Raw genomic sequence first — 14,710 nt, forward strand, 5'->3', positions numbered from 1 at the left:
GGTCTCTGTGTCATCCTGCAGGAGAAGGAGAAGAAGCCGCTGAAGGAAGGGGTGCAGGACATGCTCGTGAAGCACCATCTCTTCAGCTGGGACATAGATGGGTGACCTCCACCCCACCCCATCCTGGGGAGCCTTCTCAATGGCGCACATTTCTTTCCCCCACCCTCCACCATGTCTCGCCCCCTGCCCCACCACCCCCCACCCCACCCACTTGTACCTGTGACAAAATCCCCGTCAGGGTGGGGGCTGCCAGACCACCTGGGACAGATGGCAGCAGTGCCAAGAGGCTGAGCTGCAGAGGTGGTGGTCAAGGGTGATGCTGCAAAGGGACAAATGTGTTACGGCCACAAAAACAAATGTCCCTACCCAGCCTTCCCCATGTCTGCCCCCCCCCGCCATCTTCCACTTGCCCCAGCCCTGCCTCCCCGCGGTGCCGGGGGGAGCGGCCTGGCCTGCAGCCCCTCGCAGGCTGCTCCACAGGCCAGCAGCTGTGTGGGTGTGTGAGCGTGTCTGCTGCTGTTGCTCTGGGGACAAGGCAGCCCTCGCAGGGTGGCTTTGATCCATGAGATCTGGTGCCGTTGGTAGACAGCACCTCGGGTGCAAGTGGAATTGGGCTGGTGAGAGACTCATTGCTGCAGGGGAGCAGGGACAGCACAGCGCGCCCCGTGCCAGCCAAGGGCTCGCCCCTGCTGGGGAGAGGGATGGCAAAACCCGAAGCACCTGGACAAGTTCCTCTGACCTAGAGCTAGGGCTGAGAAGGGGGAACCAGCATCAGCCTCATCCTGCCTCCCTGGCATGGGGTGTGGACAAGAGGTGCCTGACTGCACTAGCCTGTTACTGCTGTAACAGCTTTAGGGGATGGGCCTGTCTCCTCTGGGAGCAGACAAAAATCACCTCGCCCCTAAATGAGTGTTTCATGCTGTCATTTTAGTCTGTAGATGATTTTTACTATTAACCAAAAAGCTGTAAATTAACTCCAGGAACGTGTATATTTTGGCACGGTTGTAGCTCAGGATGGGGTTCGGGTTGGAGCTGGCTCAGGGAGACTGACTCATCCTCCTTGCTCTGCGGCAGCAGCGGGGACGCAGGTCAGGAGTGGAGAATTGCTGCTTTGTGGTGGTGGCTCTGGGTATGGAGTCTGTGACTTTCTACTGAAAGCGCTTGTCTGTGAGCACAAACTACTCGTGAAATGACACTAGATTCTTACTTTATTTGGTGGGTTTGTAAATAAACTGCATCTTGGGAGAGTGCTGGGCTTTGGATCTCTTTTTTGACAGGACCTGGACTAGATTTAATCCTTCATTTCTGCCATTTGATAATTATGACCCCATTTCTGCGCTGGCACCACAGGGCCTCAGCGCTGGCCTTGCATCAGCCCTGGTCCCAAGGCTGGGCAGCGACAGGGGTGGGAGCAGTTGTGCTGCCAGCGGTGGCACTTGCCCCCCTGCTGCCAGCCCTCCCCAACATTCAGCGTGCAGCAGAGCCCCATACAAGCAAGAGATACTCAAAACTAGGGGGTGAGGGGACACTTGCAGGAGGAGGGCCCTTAGCGAAGGGTAAGGGGCTGGCAGAAAGCAGGGCTGGGCAGGTGGGGAGTGGCTGTGGTGGTTTTGTACAGCAAAAAGCTTCTCCAGAAAAAGCAGGTGGAGTCTCATCTGCAGAGTGGGACAGGAACAGGGCCCAGGCCAAGGGAGGCCTGCGGTCTGAAGCCCAAGCCCACAGGAGGGTGGAAGTTGCAGTGTATTTACTGAGGTGAAAATGAGTGTTTTCAGTCAAAGTAATGCCAGTAACCCCTGTGACAGCTGGGGACCAGGCTCGGCTGGGCTGGAGGAGGCTGTAAAAGCTGCCTGTGCTTCTCCCACCATAAGACCTACTTCTAGTTGCAGCATAGGTGATTTCCATACACAGAGGGCTCTCCCTGTGGCCGGGAAGGGATGAGGCATCACTGTTCAAGCTGTTTTTTTTCAGGCTTGAGAAAGACCCAGAGGGTTCACCCACCCTTAGCTGGAAGAGGCAGAGTGGCCCCAAGCCTTCCCATCAGCATAGCAGAGAAGGTTCTAAGCACGTGGCTGTTTGGAATTTTTTTAATAAAATGGATTTTTTTCAAATATTTGTAACTGAAAAAATAATTCAATTTAAAGATCCATTCTCTCCCCCATTAACTTGTCACTTGTATCCTTTTCCAGTTGAATACTCGCTCTGGATCCGATGCCCCAACACCATCCGGCTCTGATGGTGCTGATCGCCCCTCGCTGTTTGCTGCATAGCGGAAGGGAGAGTGCGTGCTAGTCAAATACACATTACAAACAAGTAGTGGTTACAGCAGAAAGATTCAGGATTACATTCAAGGTAGAGGCAGAACATCAGACTTTGTTTTTCCCAATGGGTGCAAAAATGTATGTCCAGGGGAATACCTCTTCCAACAAAGAACTACTGAACTATTATTCAAACAAATAATAGTAAGAAAGCAGAGAACCGGGCTAGCCTCCTCTGGGCACTGCTTGGAGAAAAGACTTTCTAATATTTCCTGGGATGAGGCACCGTCTTCCCTCTGCCCCGGGCACAGAGTTATCGCTGGCTCTCCTGGCAGAAGCCCCTTGTGCCGAGGGGCTCAGGCAGGTTCACTGGGTTCCTCAGGAGGTGAAGCTCAGGATTCTGTCTTGAATCTGATGGTCAAGCCCATCAACCAATTTCAAGTATGTTGGGCAAATTTAATGTAATTAAATTCCTACAGTTTTACAAATGAGGGTGGGTGGGTAAAGGTGAAAGGGAGCAGCTGTGAGCTCAGCCTTTCACCAGCAACCCCTGGGAAGGGGGAGATCCATAACAGGCATTGGCCTCTCTCTGCCAATGACGACTTGGGGGGCCTGGCCCAGGGCTGGGTTCAGGCCAGGACTGCAGGGAGGGTGCTTCCACCTTCTCCTCAGAGCTCATTGCACTTAGATATTTTCATTCCTTATTTACTGGTTGCAGCTCTGTAATTATTGGTACAAAAGAAATCACACAGCTGGTTTTTGTGGGGGCTACTGTTCACAGTGGGTAAAAGAAGCTGATTTTGCCTGAGTTTGACAAATAGGTGGCCTTGCTTTTTTCCCTTAGCTTTTGAAAGATCATCCTTCGCCCATACTTTGCCCCTAAGAGCCCCCTGCTTCCTGTGCCCACCAGGCCTGAGGGCTGGGCAGCTGCCCTGGGGAAGCTCTGTAAGGCAACTGCTCCCAGTGAGCACCAGGGCTTCACTGGGAGAGAAGTGGGGGGTGAAGGGGGTGTCCACCAGTCCCAGTTATTCTCATGTTCAGGACACAACACTGTAGCTTGGGCAACAGAAAGCCGGTGGGGTGGAGGAAGGGCATATCCTCACCAGTGTGGACACTGAGGGACACAGATAAGAGGCTCTGACTTGAGTACAATCTGGGGGAGGAGAAGGGGGCAGGAAGGAAGGAAGCTGCCAGCAGGCTCCCCCTTCAAATGATTAAGAAAGTGGCTCCCTATGCAGTTAAGAATCAAATAAGGCTCAGGAAATTAGGAATTTCAGCTGCAAAACAGGCGTGACCCCACTTGGCTGCCAGTTCAGTGGTTGGCAGACCACCTGCTGTGCAGGGCTGGCACCCCCAGCCCGGCTGTGGAGCACCCATGTGGCAAGGCTGCCTCTGAGAAGAGCAGCAGGTACCAAAGGGGCAGGGGAGCAGCCTCTGCCCACCCACACCTACCCCTTCCCAGCAGGCAGCACTGCAGCCCAGTGCAGGGAAAGGTGGGCACAGCATCCTGGAGGAGACACTAAAAAAGGATGGCAATTTGCCCTGACCCTGAGCAGGGTCAGCACCTTTGATTTCTAGAGCCGCTGCCTCCAGCCCTGTCCCACCTCCCTCAGCCTGAGCGGGCAGGACCAGCTCGGGGCTGAAGGAGGGAGAGCTGTGAGGTGAGGTGGCCACTGGGTGAATATGGCTGTGAGCTACTACTAACAGATGCAGGGATTTAAAGGGGACAGGAGTAACGGCAGGAGAGCGAGCCCTAGGCCTGGGTTTCCAACACAAAACCCTGCCCAAGGAACAACAGCACCCTGATGCTGAGGGTTTGGGATACTCATTGCCCACAGGGCCACGGCTCCCAGGAAGCAGCCCTTTGCTTTTGCCTGGTACCCCGTGGGCCTGGAGGGAAGAGCAGAGGTCAGCTGCTGCCCCTTACTTGCTTTTGGGGTCCCACTTGTCCCCAGAAAGGTGCCCTCACCGTCACACTACCAAGCTAGGAGCTGTGTTGTGCCACACAATACCCCTTTTGCCAATGTGGCTTCACCCCCCTTGCCTGTTGGGGCTGATGTTCTTTCCCCTGGGGCAACCACTCCAGGGAGGCAACAGCACAGCTGGGGACAGATTGCACATGGCCCCTAATGATATGTGGCTCCTGGCTGACTGTGCTCCTCACACGCTCCCCAGGACACATGGATGCTTTCTTGTCCCTGACCCCCACCCCGGCTGCCTGCCCTGCTCACCCCGGGGTACCTGTGGAAGCTGGGGAGGAGGGGGTGTGCCTCAAGGCTCACTGCCAGGCACAGCCAGGGCTCTGGGGCAGTGAAGGACAGGTTTAACATCTAAGGCTCCGGATTTTAGCACCTTAAGAATCAGTTTTGCAGCCCAAAGCAAGTAAAAGCAAGCAGGCAAGGCCTCTGCCAAGCTCAGCAATATTTGGGAAACCAGCTTAGACATTACCAGGTTGGTGGGGAACCCTGGTTCCCTTTGGCGACATTTGGTAAAGATGCCTGTTCTGCCCAGCTCCTCGCAACCTGGACACGGATCAGGCCCTCCCCTGACAGAGGGCAGGTGGTGCAGAGGGTTGGGGCCCCCAGCCAGTGCTCCTGCCTCAGGGTCCTGCTCCGGAGATAGAATCTCCTTCTGCAACCCTTGAACTGACACAACCCCCTTTACTCGCCAATCCCACAAGGTGGGGGGTGCCGCTTTGCAGAAGGGCTCAGGGCCAGTCCCGCTCCGACCCGCTGTGAGACACGAGGGAACGCCTGCCTGGTGGCACCACGCCCACCGCTGCCATCGCTGCTTCTGCAGGAGGAAGAGGGGCTGCTGCCTCCATCCTCCCGTGGGCTGGGGCAGGCTGCACAGAGCGGGCAGGCGGCCACCAGCCTCAGAGCTCCTGCAGCCTTCCCCCCACCCAGCAGCCGTTCTCCCTGCCCTGGCCTGGCCCGCTGCCCAGGCAGCAGTGACTTGGGCAATGGGTCAGCCTCTGCCACCACTGTGGCTTCATGCAGGAAGGACACTGTTGGGGGAGGAGCACAAATACTAGGGAGCTCATTTCTTTTTTTGTTTTGTTTGGTTTTTTTGTTTTTTTTTTTTGGTTGACTGGCCTCTTCCCCTTGCATGCCTGTCCCGTCCCACTCCCATTCCCTTCGGTCTCTGCTCACAGAGTTACAAGCAAGAATCCCAGTGCAGCTGCAGATCGTGTCCATCAAGGAAGTCTGTGGAAAAGAGGCTGGGAGCCGCAGTGCTGAGGGGAGCCAGGCTCATGACAGGCCCCCCTGGCAGCTCCAGCCAGTCCATGCTGTCCAAATTAGCCTCTGCCAGATCCAGGGCTATGCCCCCAGACGGCTCATGAGCAAAGTGCAATTCTGAGGTGTCCATAGGTGAAGGCGGGTGGTCCAGGATGGCCGAACTGCTCAGCATCTCACTGTGGAGGTCATCAATCAGGGACAGGGGCTCTGGCCCATCGTGGCCTGCCGTCAGCAGCGGGAGGCCAGTGCTGCTCTCCAGGAAGTCCTCCAGCCGGCCCACAGGCACTGGCTGCCCCAGGGACACGGGCACCGCCAGCTCTGAGGAATGGTGGCTGCCGGGCGGGGGGGAACAGGCTGGGGCCACGGGTGGCTCCTTCCCAGCTGGGGACGACTGATCCTTGAAGTCAGCAGAAATCTCTGTACAGGGAATGAAGAGGCAGGCCAGGGTGAGGAAAAGCCTGGCCAAACACCAGAAGGATACCTCCCACCCACCAGGGCAGCAGGGACACCCCAGACTGAGCCATCGCTGATCACCAGCTGGGATAAGAAAACTCATCCTGTGCCCGCGCTTGGCTTGCTGTGGAGTTTCAGCCCTCCCCCAGGGAATTCAGGCTCTGTCCAGTACCACAGAAGTGATGTGCCCAGATACGATGCAGCAGAGCCACCGAGAAGCTTTGTATCGTTCTGTAATGCCTGACTGACATCTCTCTCAGTGCCTTAATGACTACTGCCAAAGTCCCTGCTAAAGGCACTGGCAGGGACACAGAAGCAGAGAGCTGGGTCATGTCAGCCTCTCCCCTTGGTGCTTTACAATCCCCAGGCTCAAACCTGAAGACTGGGAACTGCTGGCTCTGTCTCCTTACCTCCACTTTCAATGAGAATGTCAAACAGGTCATCCATCTGCTGGCTGGAACAGCCATTCTGGGGATAACAAGCACAGGATTAGCTTCATATTTCCCAAGGGTGCTTCTACCTCCAGCAACACCCTTGGCTGCTGGCTCTCCTCCCTCGACCCAGGGATGGGGCTCTTATCTAGCAAGAATAAGCATGTGGAGGCACAGCACCAGAATCCCCTGTAACCCCAGGCTGTTACTGGATGGGAAGGTAGTCGCCAACTGCTGTATTAACACTGTGCAGCGAGTGGCCTGGGATCTCGTATCTGTGGTATAGGGTCTGCCCCAAACCCTCCAGAAGGAATTCAGCTAGGAAGGTGCAGTTGTGTCTCCATTCTCTGTTACTTGCCCAGACCAGGGATCTAAGCAGATTTACAGTGGCACCTTTTCACTTGCTCTCCAAGGAAACCGGGGAGAAGAACTGCTCTCACCTGGGCCTTTGGCTGTTGCTTCATGGCCTCTTCGTAGCCTGGTGGCTCTTTCATTGGGACCGAGGGAACAGGGAGAGGAGGTGGAGGCGTTCCAAAAAGCGATACCTGCTGTTGCTGCTCCAGGTCCATCTGGGATGGGGAAGGGGCAGCAGGAGAGCCAGGCTGTGATGAGGGCTGTTGAGAATGAAAGCAGAAGGGCTGATCAGGGGAAAACCCACATCAACTCCTGTCTCTCAGCTGCGTGAGACACCATCACCCCCTCTCTTGGCAAGCGCTGCACAGAGAGGTCTGCACTGCTCTGCTCCCAGCTGCCTGGCTTCTTTTGCATGCTCTGTGCACTATGCCCTGGCTGCAGGGGAGGAAGATAAGATTTCCCCTCCAACTCACAGCTGGAAATCTTTTGCTGATTTTTCTAATGCTAAAGCAACCAGACCACAAACCACCACCAGGCCACTCCTGGGTGGGGAGAGCCTCATCTGCCCAAGTGGGGGATTCCTCCAGCACTGTGGAGAGAAAGGCCACTTCCCTTGTTGTGTTCAGCCTACTCTGCTCCATATATTCAGGATCTATCTTTCACCCACCTCCCTCTGCAGTGACTGTTTTGGGGACACAATCAAGCTTCACTAGCAGCAAGTTTCACAGCCTGATGGTGGATGGAGAACATAAGAACACTCAGCAGCACCAGAGGCCTCCAAAGGAAACCCCAAGTGCTGCAGGAAGTGGTGCTCATGACTCAGCTTTACCAGATGAATCAGCACACAACTGCCCAGAAGAGAAGTTAAAATGTGGATCAGGTCTTTGCCTCTACAGCCATTAGGTGTGATCCACACTGAAGCTTGCTCCCCTGGAGCAGTGATCCCTGGGCAGTAGATGAATGCCAGTCCCAACACTTGCACGTGTAGATGCTCTTCCCCATCCTGTTTTCCCTGGAAAGTTGTTCATCTGTTCTGTGACCTGCAGGTATAGGAACAACCCCGGGCCCCAGCCAGCTGCTCTGGGGTCTGCTCTCTTCCTGAGAGGGGCTGGAAATTGGTGCTGTGGCACAGGCCACTGGGATGTGCTGTGAGGGTGCCTTTTTGACACACTGGGTGTGCAGCAATTTTCAGGGACTGTTTGTGGAAATCATCGGGAAATAAGGGCTGCAGGTTTGGAGGTGCTGAGAAAGACAATATGGTGTGGGGCAGCTGCCCTGTGACCACCTGCAACCTGGTTTCTGACTCTACAGGGAGGCAAAAGGATTAGGAGAGTCCCTACAAATGCCTCCACAGCACACAAGCCAAGGGAGTCTGAGGGAAAAGGTGCCTTCATTTACTTCTGCATTTCCTCAAAAGTTCTCAAAGCAAATCAAAGCCCTGACCCTTTGCAAAGTAGGTATCCCACTCTGACTAAGCTAGAAATCTCTCCTGTCCATATCCTTTCCAGGATCTGACTCAGAAGTGATCCTCCAAGCTCTAAAAACTCTTCATAATCTTTCTGTATCTTAATTACATATTAGAGAGAGTACTACATAGGCTAGAAAGGGATGATATGGGCAGCAGAGGAGCCTCTTTCGAGCCATCACCCAGAGAAGGGGTAAAGCCGGAGGTGCTCTTTCCTGAACCAGCACTGCACTTCAGAAAAAGAGGTGATTAACAGGTATGTCCAAAGCACAGGAATGGAAATCACAGCATGTTCATCAGTACCAGAGTATTCATCCTTTTGCCCCTCTCAGGGCTCATACACCACCTTCAGTAGCAGACATACCACTCACTTCCATGCAGGAGTCACCTTTTCAGTTTACTAGCGCTCCTTCAAGAGTTAGGGACACCACTGTGCACTAAGACTGCCCACTCTGGCTTCTCATTGCTTTGTTTAAAACACCAGCTGGTATTCTACAAAGATATGGGACCAAAGGGCAGAAGCCAGTAAATTGCCAGTGTTTAGCCTGGAGCTCTTTGCTGTAAAGCCAAAGCACTTCCAAGCATGCCCATAGGGAAGGAAACCTCCTGCCTGATGGGCTCTCCATCGAAGCTAGTGCAGCAGGAGGCTGGGGAATGGAGAGGCCATGCCAGGCACCCCTGCTGCTGCCACATTCAAGCTCAAAACCACTCTGTGCAGCTGCGAGCTGTGGCAGAAGCTGCTGTGAGATCTCTCTTTTCCTGTGATGATGGTCTCTGACCAGGACTGTGTGTGTGTCCCCTTCCCACCTCTGCAACCGGCAGCAGGCAAAGAAAAACAAGGAAGAAAAGTGTGCAGGCAGTGAGCTACCTTTCTGACAGATTGGTTTCGTCCTCTGGGTGGATGCTGCTGCAGGGGCTGCTGCTGCTTCTGCACGGGCTGCTGCTTCTGCTGCTGCGTGGGCTGCTGAGGGGTGCTTGCAGGTAGCTGACACGGTGGTTGGCTGGAAGTTTTAGCGGGCGATGATTGTACTCTCTGGAAAGAAAAGGGTATCCGTGAGAAGTTACTCCCCAGACACAAACAACATGGAGCAAGGCCTATCTGTCTTAAAGGATTTCTGCAGTTTGTTCTTCCCCACTCTTTAGGAAATTTAGTCAATCATTCTGTTTCATCAAGCACAGAAATCAGATTGGGATGGGAATCAAGAGTCCTAAAAGAGGAGGTAGTCCCAGTCAAAACCCCTGGGCTATCCAGGACATCCTTCTAGGGCTGGCAGACCTGATACAGGACCTGTGCCTGCTTGGACCAGCGTCTGGAATTCAGGTGAGATACCCTGGGGTATCAGTGGTGACACTGGATGCTGGTATTTAGACAGCTGCCTGGCATCTCATCTGCTACACAGCAAACGCAGCCTGCACAGTGCCTGTCCCTGAGGGTAGACGCTGCCACTTGCTCTGCAGAAGGTGCAGGAAATAAAGCAGCAGAGAATGAAAATCTTCTCTTATGCCATGGAAGATGTTGGGGTTTGACTTAGGCCATAAAACCTGGGCATATTTATCCTTTCCTGGAAGAAACACTCTGAACACTTCTGTTAAGTGCTGAGCTCATGACAACAGGGGAACAGTAGATCATCTCTGATGAAATACTGTTAACATTGGAATACTGACACACATTAAAATAAAGAGCAGTCAAAAAGCAAAAAGTCTGCTCCCAGGGTCTGATTACAGCTCTCAGTAGATAAGGTGACATATCTATCACTCGGTCTATGATTTCTCCAGTAAAGGGCAAGAGGTGAAATACACTCCACTGGTTTTTTACTACCACAGACAGTAGTTCCTTCAAAAACTAGTGAAACATCACAGCAAACCCTTGTCCTCCAAGCCTGAGATTCTGCCTGACAAAAGGAAGAACCATGGGTTTGGAAGAATGCTGAACAGCCTGTGATGCACACAGTCAATTGTGCATTGCTGTACACAGTTCATCACTGTCAAATTCCAGTCTTTTTGCTGAAGATCTGCTTACACTGCTCTGTTTTACAAAGCCATGATCTACCAGCCATCGTAGCAAGCAACTCAGCCATTTTAGTATTTACTGCATTGAATTTCTGCCGTGTTAAGTCATCCTATGGTAACCTGAACAGCAGGAAGAGGGAGAGAGGAACCCAACTGCATGCAGCAGGGCTGCGATCTAACCCTTGCCTACCTGCAAGGCTGGGCAGCTACTCCCTGCCTTCCCATGGGGCGAGAGGCCCTGCCTCTCAGCACTCTGCTTGGTCACGGTGAGGACGATGTGGGTCCCTGTGGAGTCGGTGATGAGGGTGGGGGGAGGGGTGCCCTTGATGAGGTCACTCAGGGCACTCCCTTTCTGGCCAAGGAAAAGCCGCGGGCTGTGGGCCTGGCACGGTAGCTCTGCTTCCGCAGCTGGCACCTCCTGCTTCACTATCACAGCTTTCTTTGGCACTGGGCTTGGATTTGAAGTGTCCATTTGGCTAGCAGTTGGTGCAGGGCTGAATTGGTCTGTTTGGCCACTGGATTGCTTTGCAGACTGGCAACTCAGGAAACCGTTTTCACTCTTGACCTGGGTGCCAAATGCTACTGGGTTGGAGGCAAGGGCTGTTCCTTCTCCTGCAGCCGCTGGGGCTGGTAGTGACTGCTGAGAGCGCTTCTCCTGCTCTAGCTGTAGTCTAAGCATCTCAACCAGCTGCTGCTTCTGCTTTAGCATGCGGGTGAGTTCCTCGATCTGCTTGTCCTTCTCCTGCAGCATCTGGTCTTTGTCCCTAACTTCTGCATCTCTGCTGTTACCACTGCTACACCGCTCCGACCTGGGTATGGCATTTATGCTGCAGGAGGCAGACTTGGAGCTTTCTTCCTTCACCAGGAACTGCACAGGAGACGCCTGCAAGGTGAGCTGGGTCAGGGGTGAAGTCACCATCTCTCCAAAGGTGTCTCCAGTGGCTGAGTTCTCATCCCCTGTGCTCATCTGTGAGCGCTCAGAAGGAGTTGGAGAAACAGGAGGAGTCGAACCTGTGCTGCCGAACTTCATCACACCGCCACCAGTGACTGTGGCCACAACTACTTCTGCTGGTGCAATGCCAGTGGTGACCAGGGCTGGCCCCGTGCTCAGCCTGGCAGCTGGGAAGGCTACCACCACTTCAGCAGCTTTTGGGAGGACGGCTGCTGTGCTGGGCTTGGGAGTGGAGGTTGTTTGGCCGGCTGCACCGTTCTGGTCTTGGTAAGCTCTGAGACGCTCAATCAGGTCTGTCTTTGTGCCCGAGACAGGCAAGGCCCTCAATTTCAACTCTTGCTTCAGCTCTGCTACCTGATACAGGGAAAAAACCAAAAGAGGGCAACATTGAGAGAACATACACTCCAACGAGAACAACTATTAGCCGCTACCAGAGCCACGAGGCAAAGGACTAAACTGTCCTTCCTGCAGGCCAGTAAACCTGCTCTGCAGGTACAGACTGCAGGGCAGCAATACCAGCTGTTATCACTAACTCCTGTCAGTCCATCTCAGCCCTGCTCTGGGGCAGCAACATGATTCAGTACTGCCCTCAGACAATAGCAAAAAAGGGGCTGTGCAGCTTCACAGACATTTACCTTCATCTCATCTAGGTTGACAGGGAGAGGTCCAGGCTTGCCCACCGCAGCATTACTGTTCTGTCGCATCAGGCCACTGGAACCAGGGGATACTGAAGATGCACTGCTGACTGTGGCAGAGAGATTGCGTACAGCAGGGGCACTGGCACCACTCTGCTGCTCTCCTGGTGGCCTACAGGGAAAAAAAAAAGCACAGGCATCGAAACAAAAGTGGAAAGGCACCGGAGGCACTCAGTGTCAACATATACATTCAGAAACATCTGGGTCACTAATGCCACCCTAGACACTAAAGTACACCACTGCCTTTGACTATATCCATGCCCCTTACTCTGCCAACCGACTCACTTCAGCTGTTTTTGTCTGATTCATCTGACACCCACCCTTTTTGAGGCCTGCTGTAACCTAACAAGATTGAGTGCTTACACCCCACTGCCACACCTCACACCTGGAGCACATCGTCTCCGATAACAGTACTGGGGAAGCAAGTGCTTCCAAAGAGAGAGCTGCCATCTAGGACCCATACTTTGGTGGGGCTGGCAGGATGGTCTGATAGTTGTAGTGCTGCTGCTGCTGGTTGAGGATCTGAAGCTGAAGAAAGAGCTGCTGCTGCTGCAGTATTTTGGCATAGGATGAATCCATGGGAGGAGCTCCCTTGTCCTGCTTTTGGTCCGGGGGAATATACTGATGATATTTAAGCTTCTTGACTTTCGGCTTCAACTCCTTGGCTTTTTTACTGCGCTGAGACTTCTCACTAGCAGACTTGGGCTGGCTTTGCTATTTGGAAGAAAAGGAAGCAAGTAAGAATTGAAACACTGAAATAACATAACACCCCATGTAAACCAAAACACACACTGGGATTTTAATTTCAAAATTCTCCAGATTTGACCTCAGGGCCTATCCATGCTTCTCTACAGGCAACAATATAGTCACAGCACCCACACTGACTTACACTGCACCATAATGCAGGTCACCTTTCCCAGCACACCAGATCACTTGCTCATCCAGTGCAGACTCACTGACTATGGATAATATTGATTGTTTCAAAACATTTTGCATTCAGGACCCATTTTACAGAAGATTAATACATCGTGGAACAGAAAAACCTATTAAATATGTTACAACTAGTGTCAGAGGAAGACACTAGTGAGAAATAAGCTTTCCTTCCTTTGCATCTGTCAACACAGTACTTCCAACTCCAAACCTTCTTCAGAGTAACCATCTCATCTTCCTTCAGACTACAACAATAAAGAAATCAGGCAAAAAAGTACCTTAATGAGTGTTGGTGGGGGCTTGGCAGCAGTAAGAGCTGCTCCGTTGGTAAGACTAGGGGGCAGAAGGGGTGGTGGTGGCAGAGGCGGGGGTGGCTGTTCAGGTAGGAAAAGTGTTTCACTGGAGTCTGCACTAATCTGCAATTGGGATGTACCCTGAAGGGACAGAAAAAGGCATAATGAATATATGTATGAGAAGGGAAACAGTTTAAGAGAGTGCAGGAAATGTCCACTTAGAGGGAAGCAGCACAGGCTTCAAGTCATTAATTAGACTTTTTTAACCCACTGCTTCAGCTGTCCCTGAGAAGCAGCACAACTTCTCAGAGCAGAAAAGGAAACAAAATCCCACACCTATATCTCCCAGCTTTGCCTGAGAGAATAAGTCGCACACAGGCTGTATTGCCAAGTAATTACTGCCCCCCTTGCCCACGTGGCACCACTATGCGGGCTTCTGAATAACCACAGGACTTCACCAACACCACACAGAGCTAAGAGCCCTTGTGAAATCTCACAGAATATACCTTTCAAGGATCCCTTGGTCTCAATTTTTAGGACCCTCTGCCACTAATCAGCAGTAGCTTGAAGCTCCAGGGCACTGCAGGAGGCCACCGCATTCTCACCTGAGCTAGTGATGTGCCAGTGGTGCTAGGAAGAGGCTCACAAATCCGGGAGTCCATTGGTGATGGGACAGACCCCTGGGACTCATGGCTGGCTGGCTGTTCTGGGGAGAGGGCATCACTGCTGTCCTCATCAAAGGAGGAATTGTCTGCAACCTTTGGGTAGTTCACCTGTCCAACTGAAAACACAAACATCAACTGTGGCCTTTAAAGTGGAGTAGGAGATTATTTCAGTTGACACTAGATGTTTCACAAAGATAATGAAGGCATGGAGAGAGTTGTGTTTGAGTTGTGCCTAAAGCACCAGCTAAAAATGAGAGAACAGAGCACATACCAGATCAATTTTAGGTAGAATAAAATAATACAGACTGGGGCGAACCATTTCTCTTGCTTCTTAGCTAGACAAGATCAGAAAGTGTAACAAGAGCTACTTAACTCTGCCCAAACCCAGACCTGTGGCATGGCTTATTTGATTATCATCTGGCACCAAAGAAGAAGGTTAGACAGGGTAAGGTTGAGTCATGGTTTCCTTGATGTTCATCCTGTGGTGGAAGGAAGAATCCCTCTTCAAGACAGCATCCCAAACTGTCCTCTGGCTTTATAAGCAACACGAGCTATGGATTAAGCAGTGGCCCTGACTGCTATTAGCATTTCTATCTATCTACATATCCATGAGATAAATTCATGTGAGTATACATCTGTAATGTACTAATGTTTTTTAGATTACATTATCTCAAATTTACCCTGGTATGCAGGAAAATACTATCATTTGCACCTAACGTAAAAGCAACAGAAATCCAGAGAGATGTACTCCGCTCAGTCAGAAGCAAGCCACATCTCTAATGCTCCAGTTCACAAGTTCACTCTTTCTCTTCTTCAATCACATTTTGTGCAATAGTGAAGCCAGGCTCTCCCACAACACTGTCCTTTTCCTTTTTCATGAGAAGTATTCCACCTTGCTCACAGTTGTGTCCCATTTGTCTTTAAAGTAGCTGTGTGTGTTTGAGGGGATGAATAAACCACAGACACAC

At 52.3% G+C, this 14,710-nt stretch overlaps 1 protein-coding gene across 2 annotated transcripts in view; it reads right to left on the reverse strand.

The window, feature by feature from the left end:
* Positions 1 to 2,072: 2,072 nt before the first annotated feature.
* The window catches only part of MRTFA (myocardin related transcription factor A), a 47,860-nt gene continuing 35,222 nt past the window's right edge, over positions 2,073 to 14,710 (reverse strand). For both annotated transcript variants that reach the window (XM_026840981.1, XM_026840982.1), the window contains exons 6-14: positions 13,683 to 13,858; positions 13,063 to 13,218; positions 12,318 to 12,568; positions 11,795 to 11,966; positions 10,398 to 11,513; positions 9,066 to 9,230; positions 6,818 to 6,992; positions 6,358 to 6,417; positions 2,073 to 5,911 (exon numbers count right to left, since the gene is read on the reverse strand). In XM_026840981.1, coding sequence (XP_026696782.1) covers positions 5,412 to 5,911; positions 6,358 to 6,417; positions 6,818 to 6,992; positions 9,066 to 9,230; positions 10,398 to 11,513; positions 11,795 to 11,966; positions 12,318 to 12,568; positions 13,063 to 13,218; positions 13,683 to 13,858 — 2,771 coding nt within the window. In that variant the 3' untranslated portion in view covers positions 2,073 to 5,411. The remainder of the gene's footprint in view (positions 5,912 to 6,357; positions 6,418 to 6,817; positions 6,993 to 9,065; positions 9,231 to 10,397; positions 11,514 to 11,794; positions 11,967 to 12,317; positions 12,569 to 13,062; positions 13,219 to 13,682; positions 13,859 to 14,710) is intronic.

This window comes from Athene cunicularia (assembly GCF_003259725.1).
Source record: "Athene cunicularia isolate RWA chromosome 1 unlocalized genomic scaffold, athCun1 chr1_part2, whole genome shotgun sequence".
Taxonomy (NCBI): domain Eukaryota; kingdom Metazoa; phylum Chordata; class Aves; order Strigiformes; family Strigidae; genus Athene; species Athene cunicularia.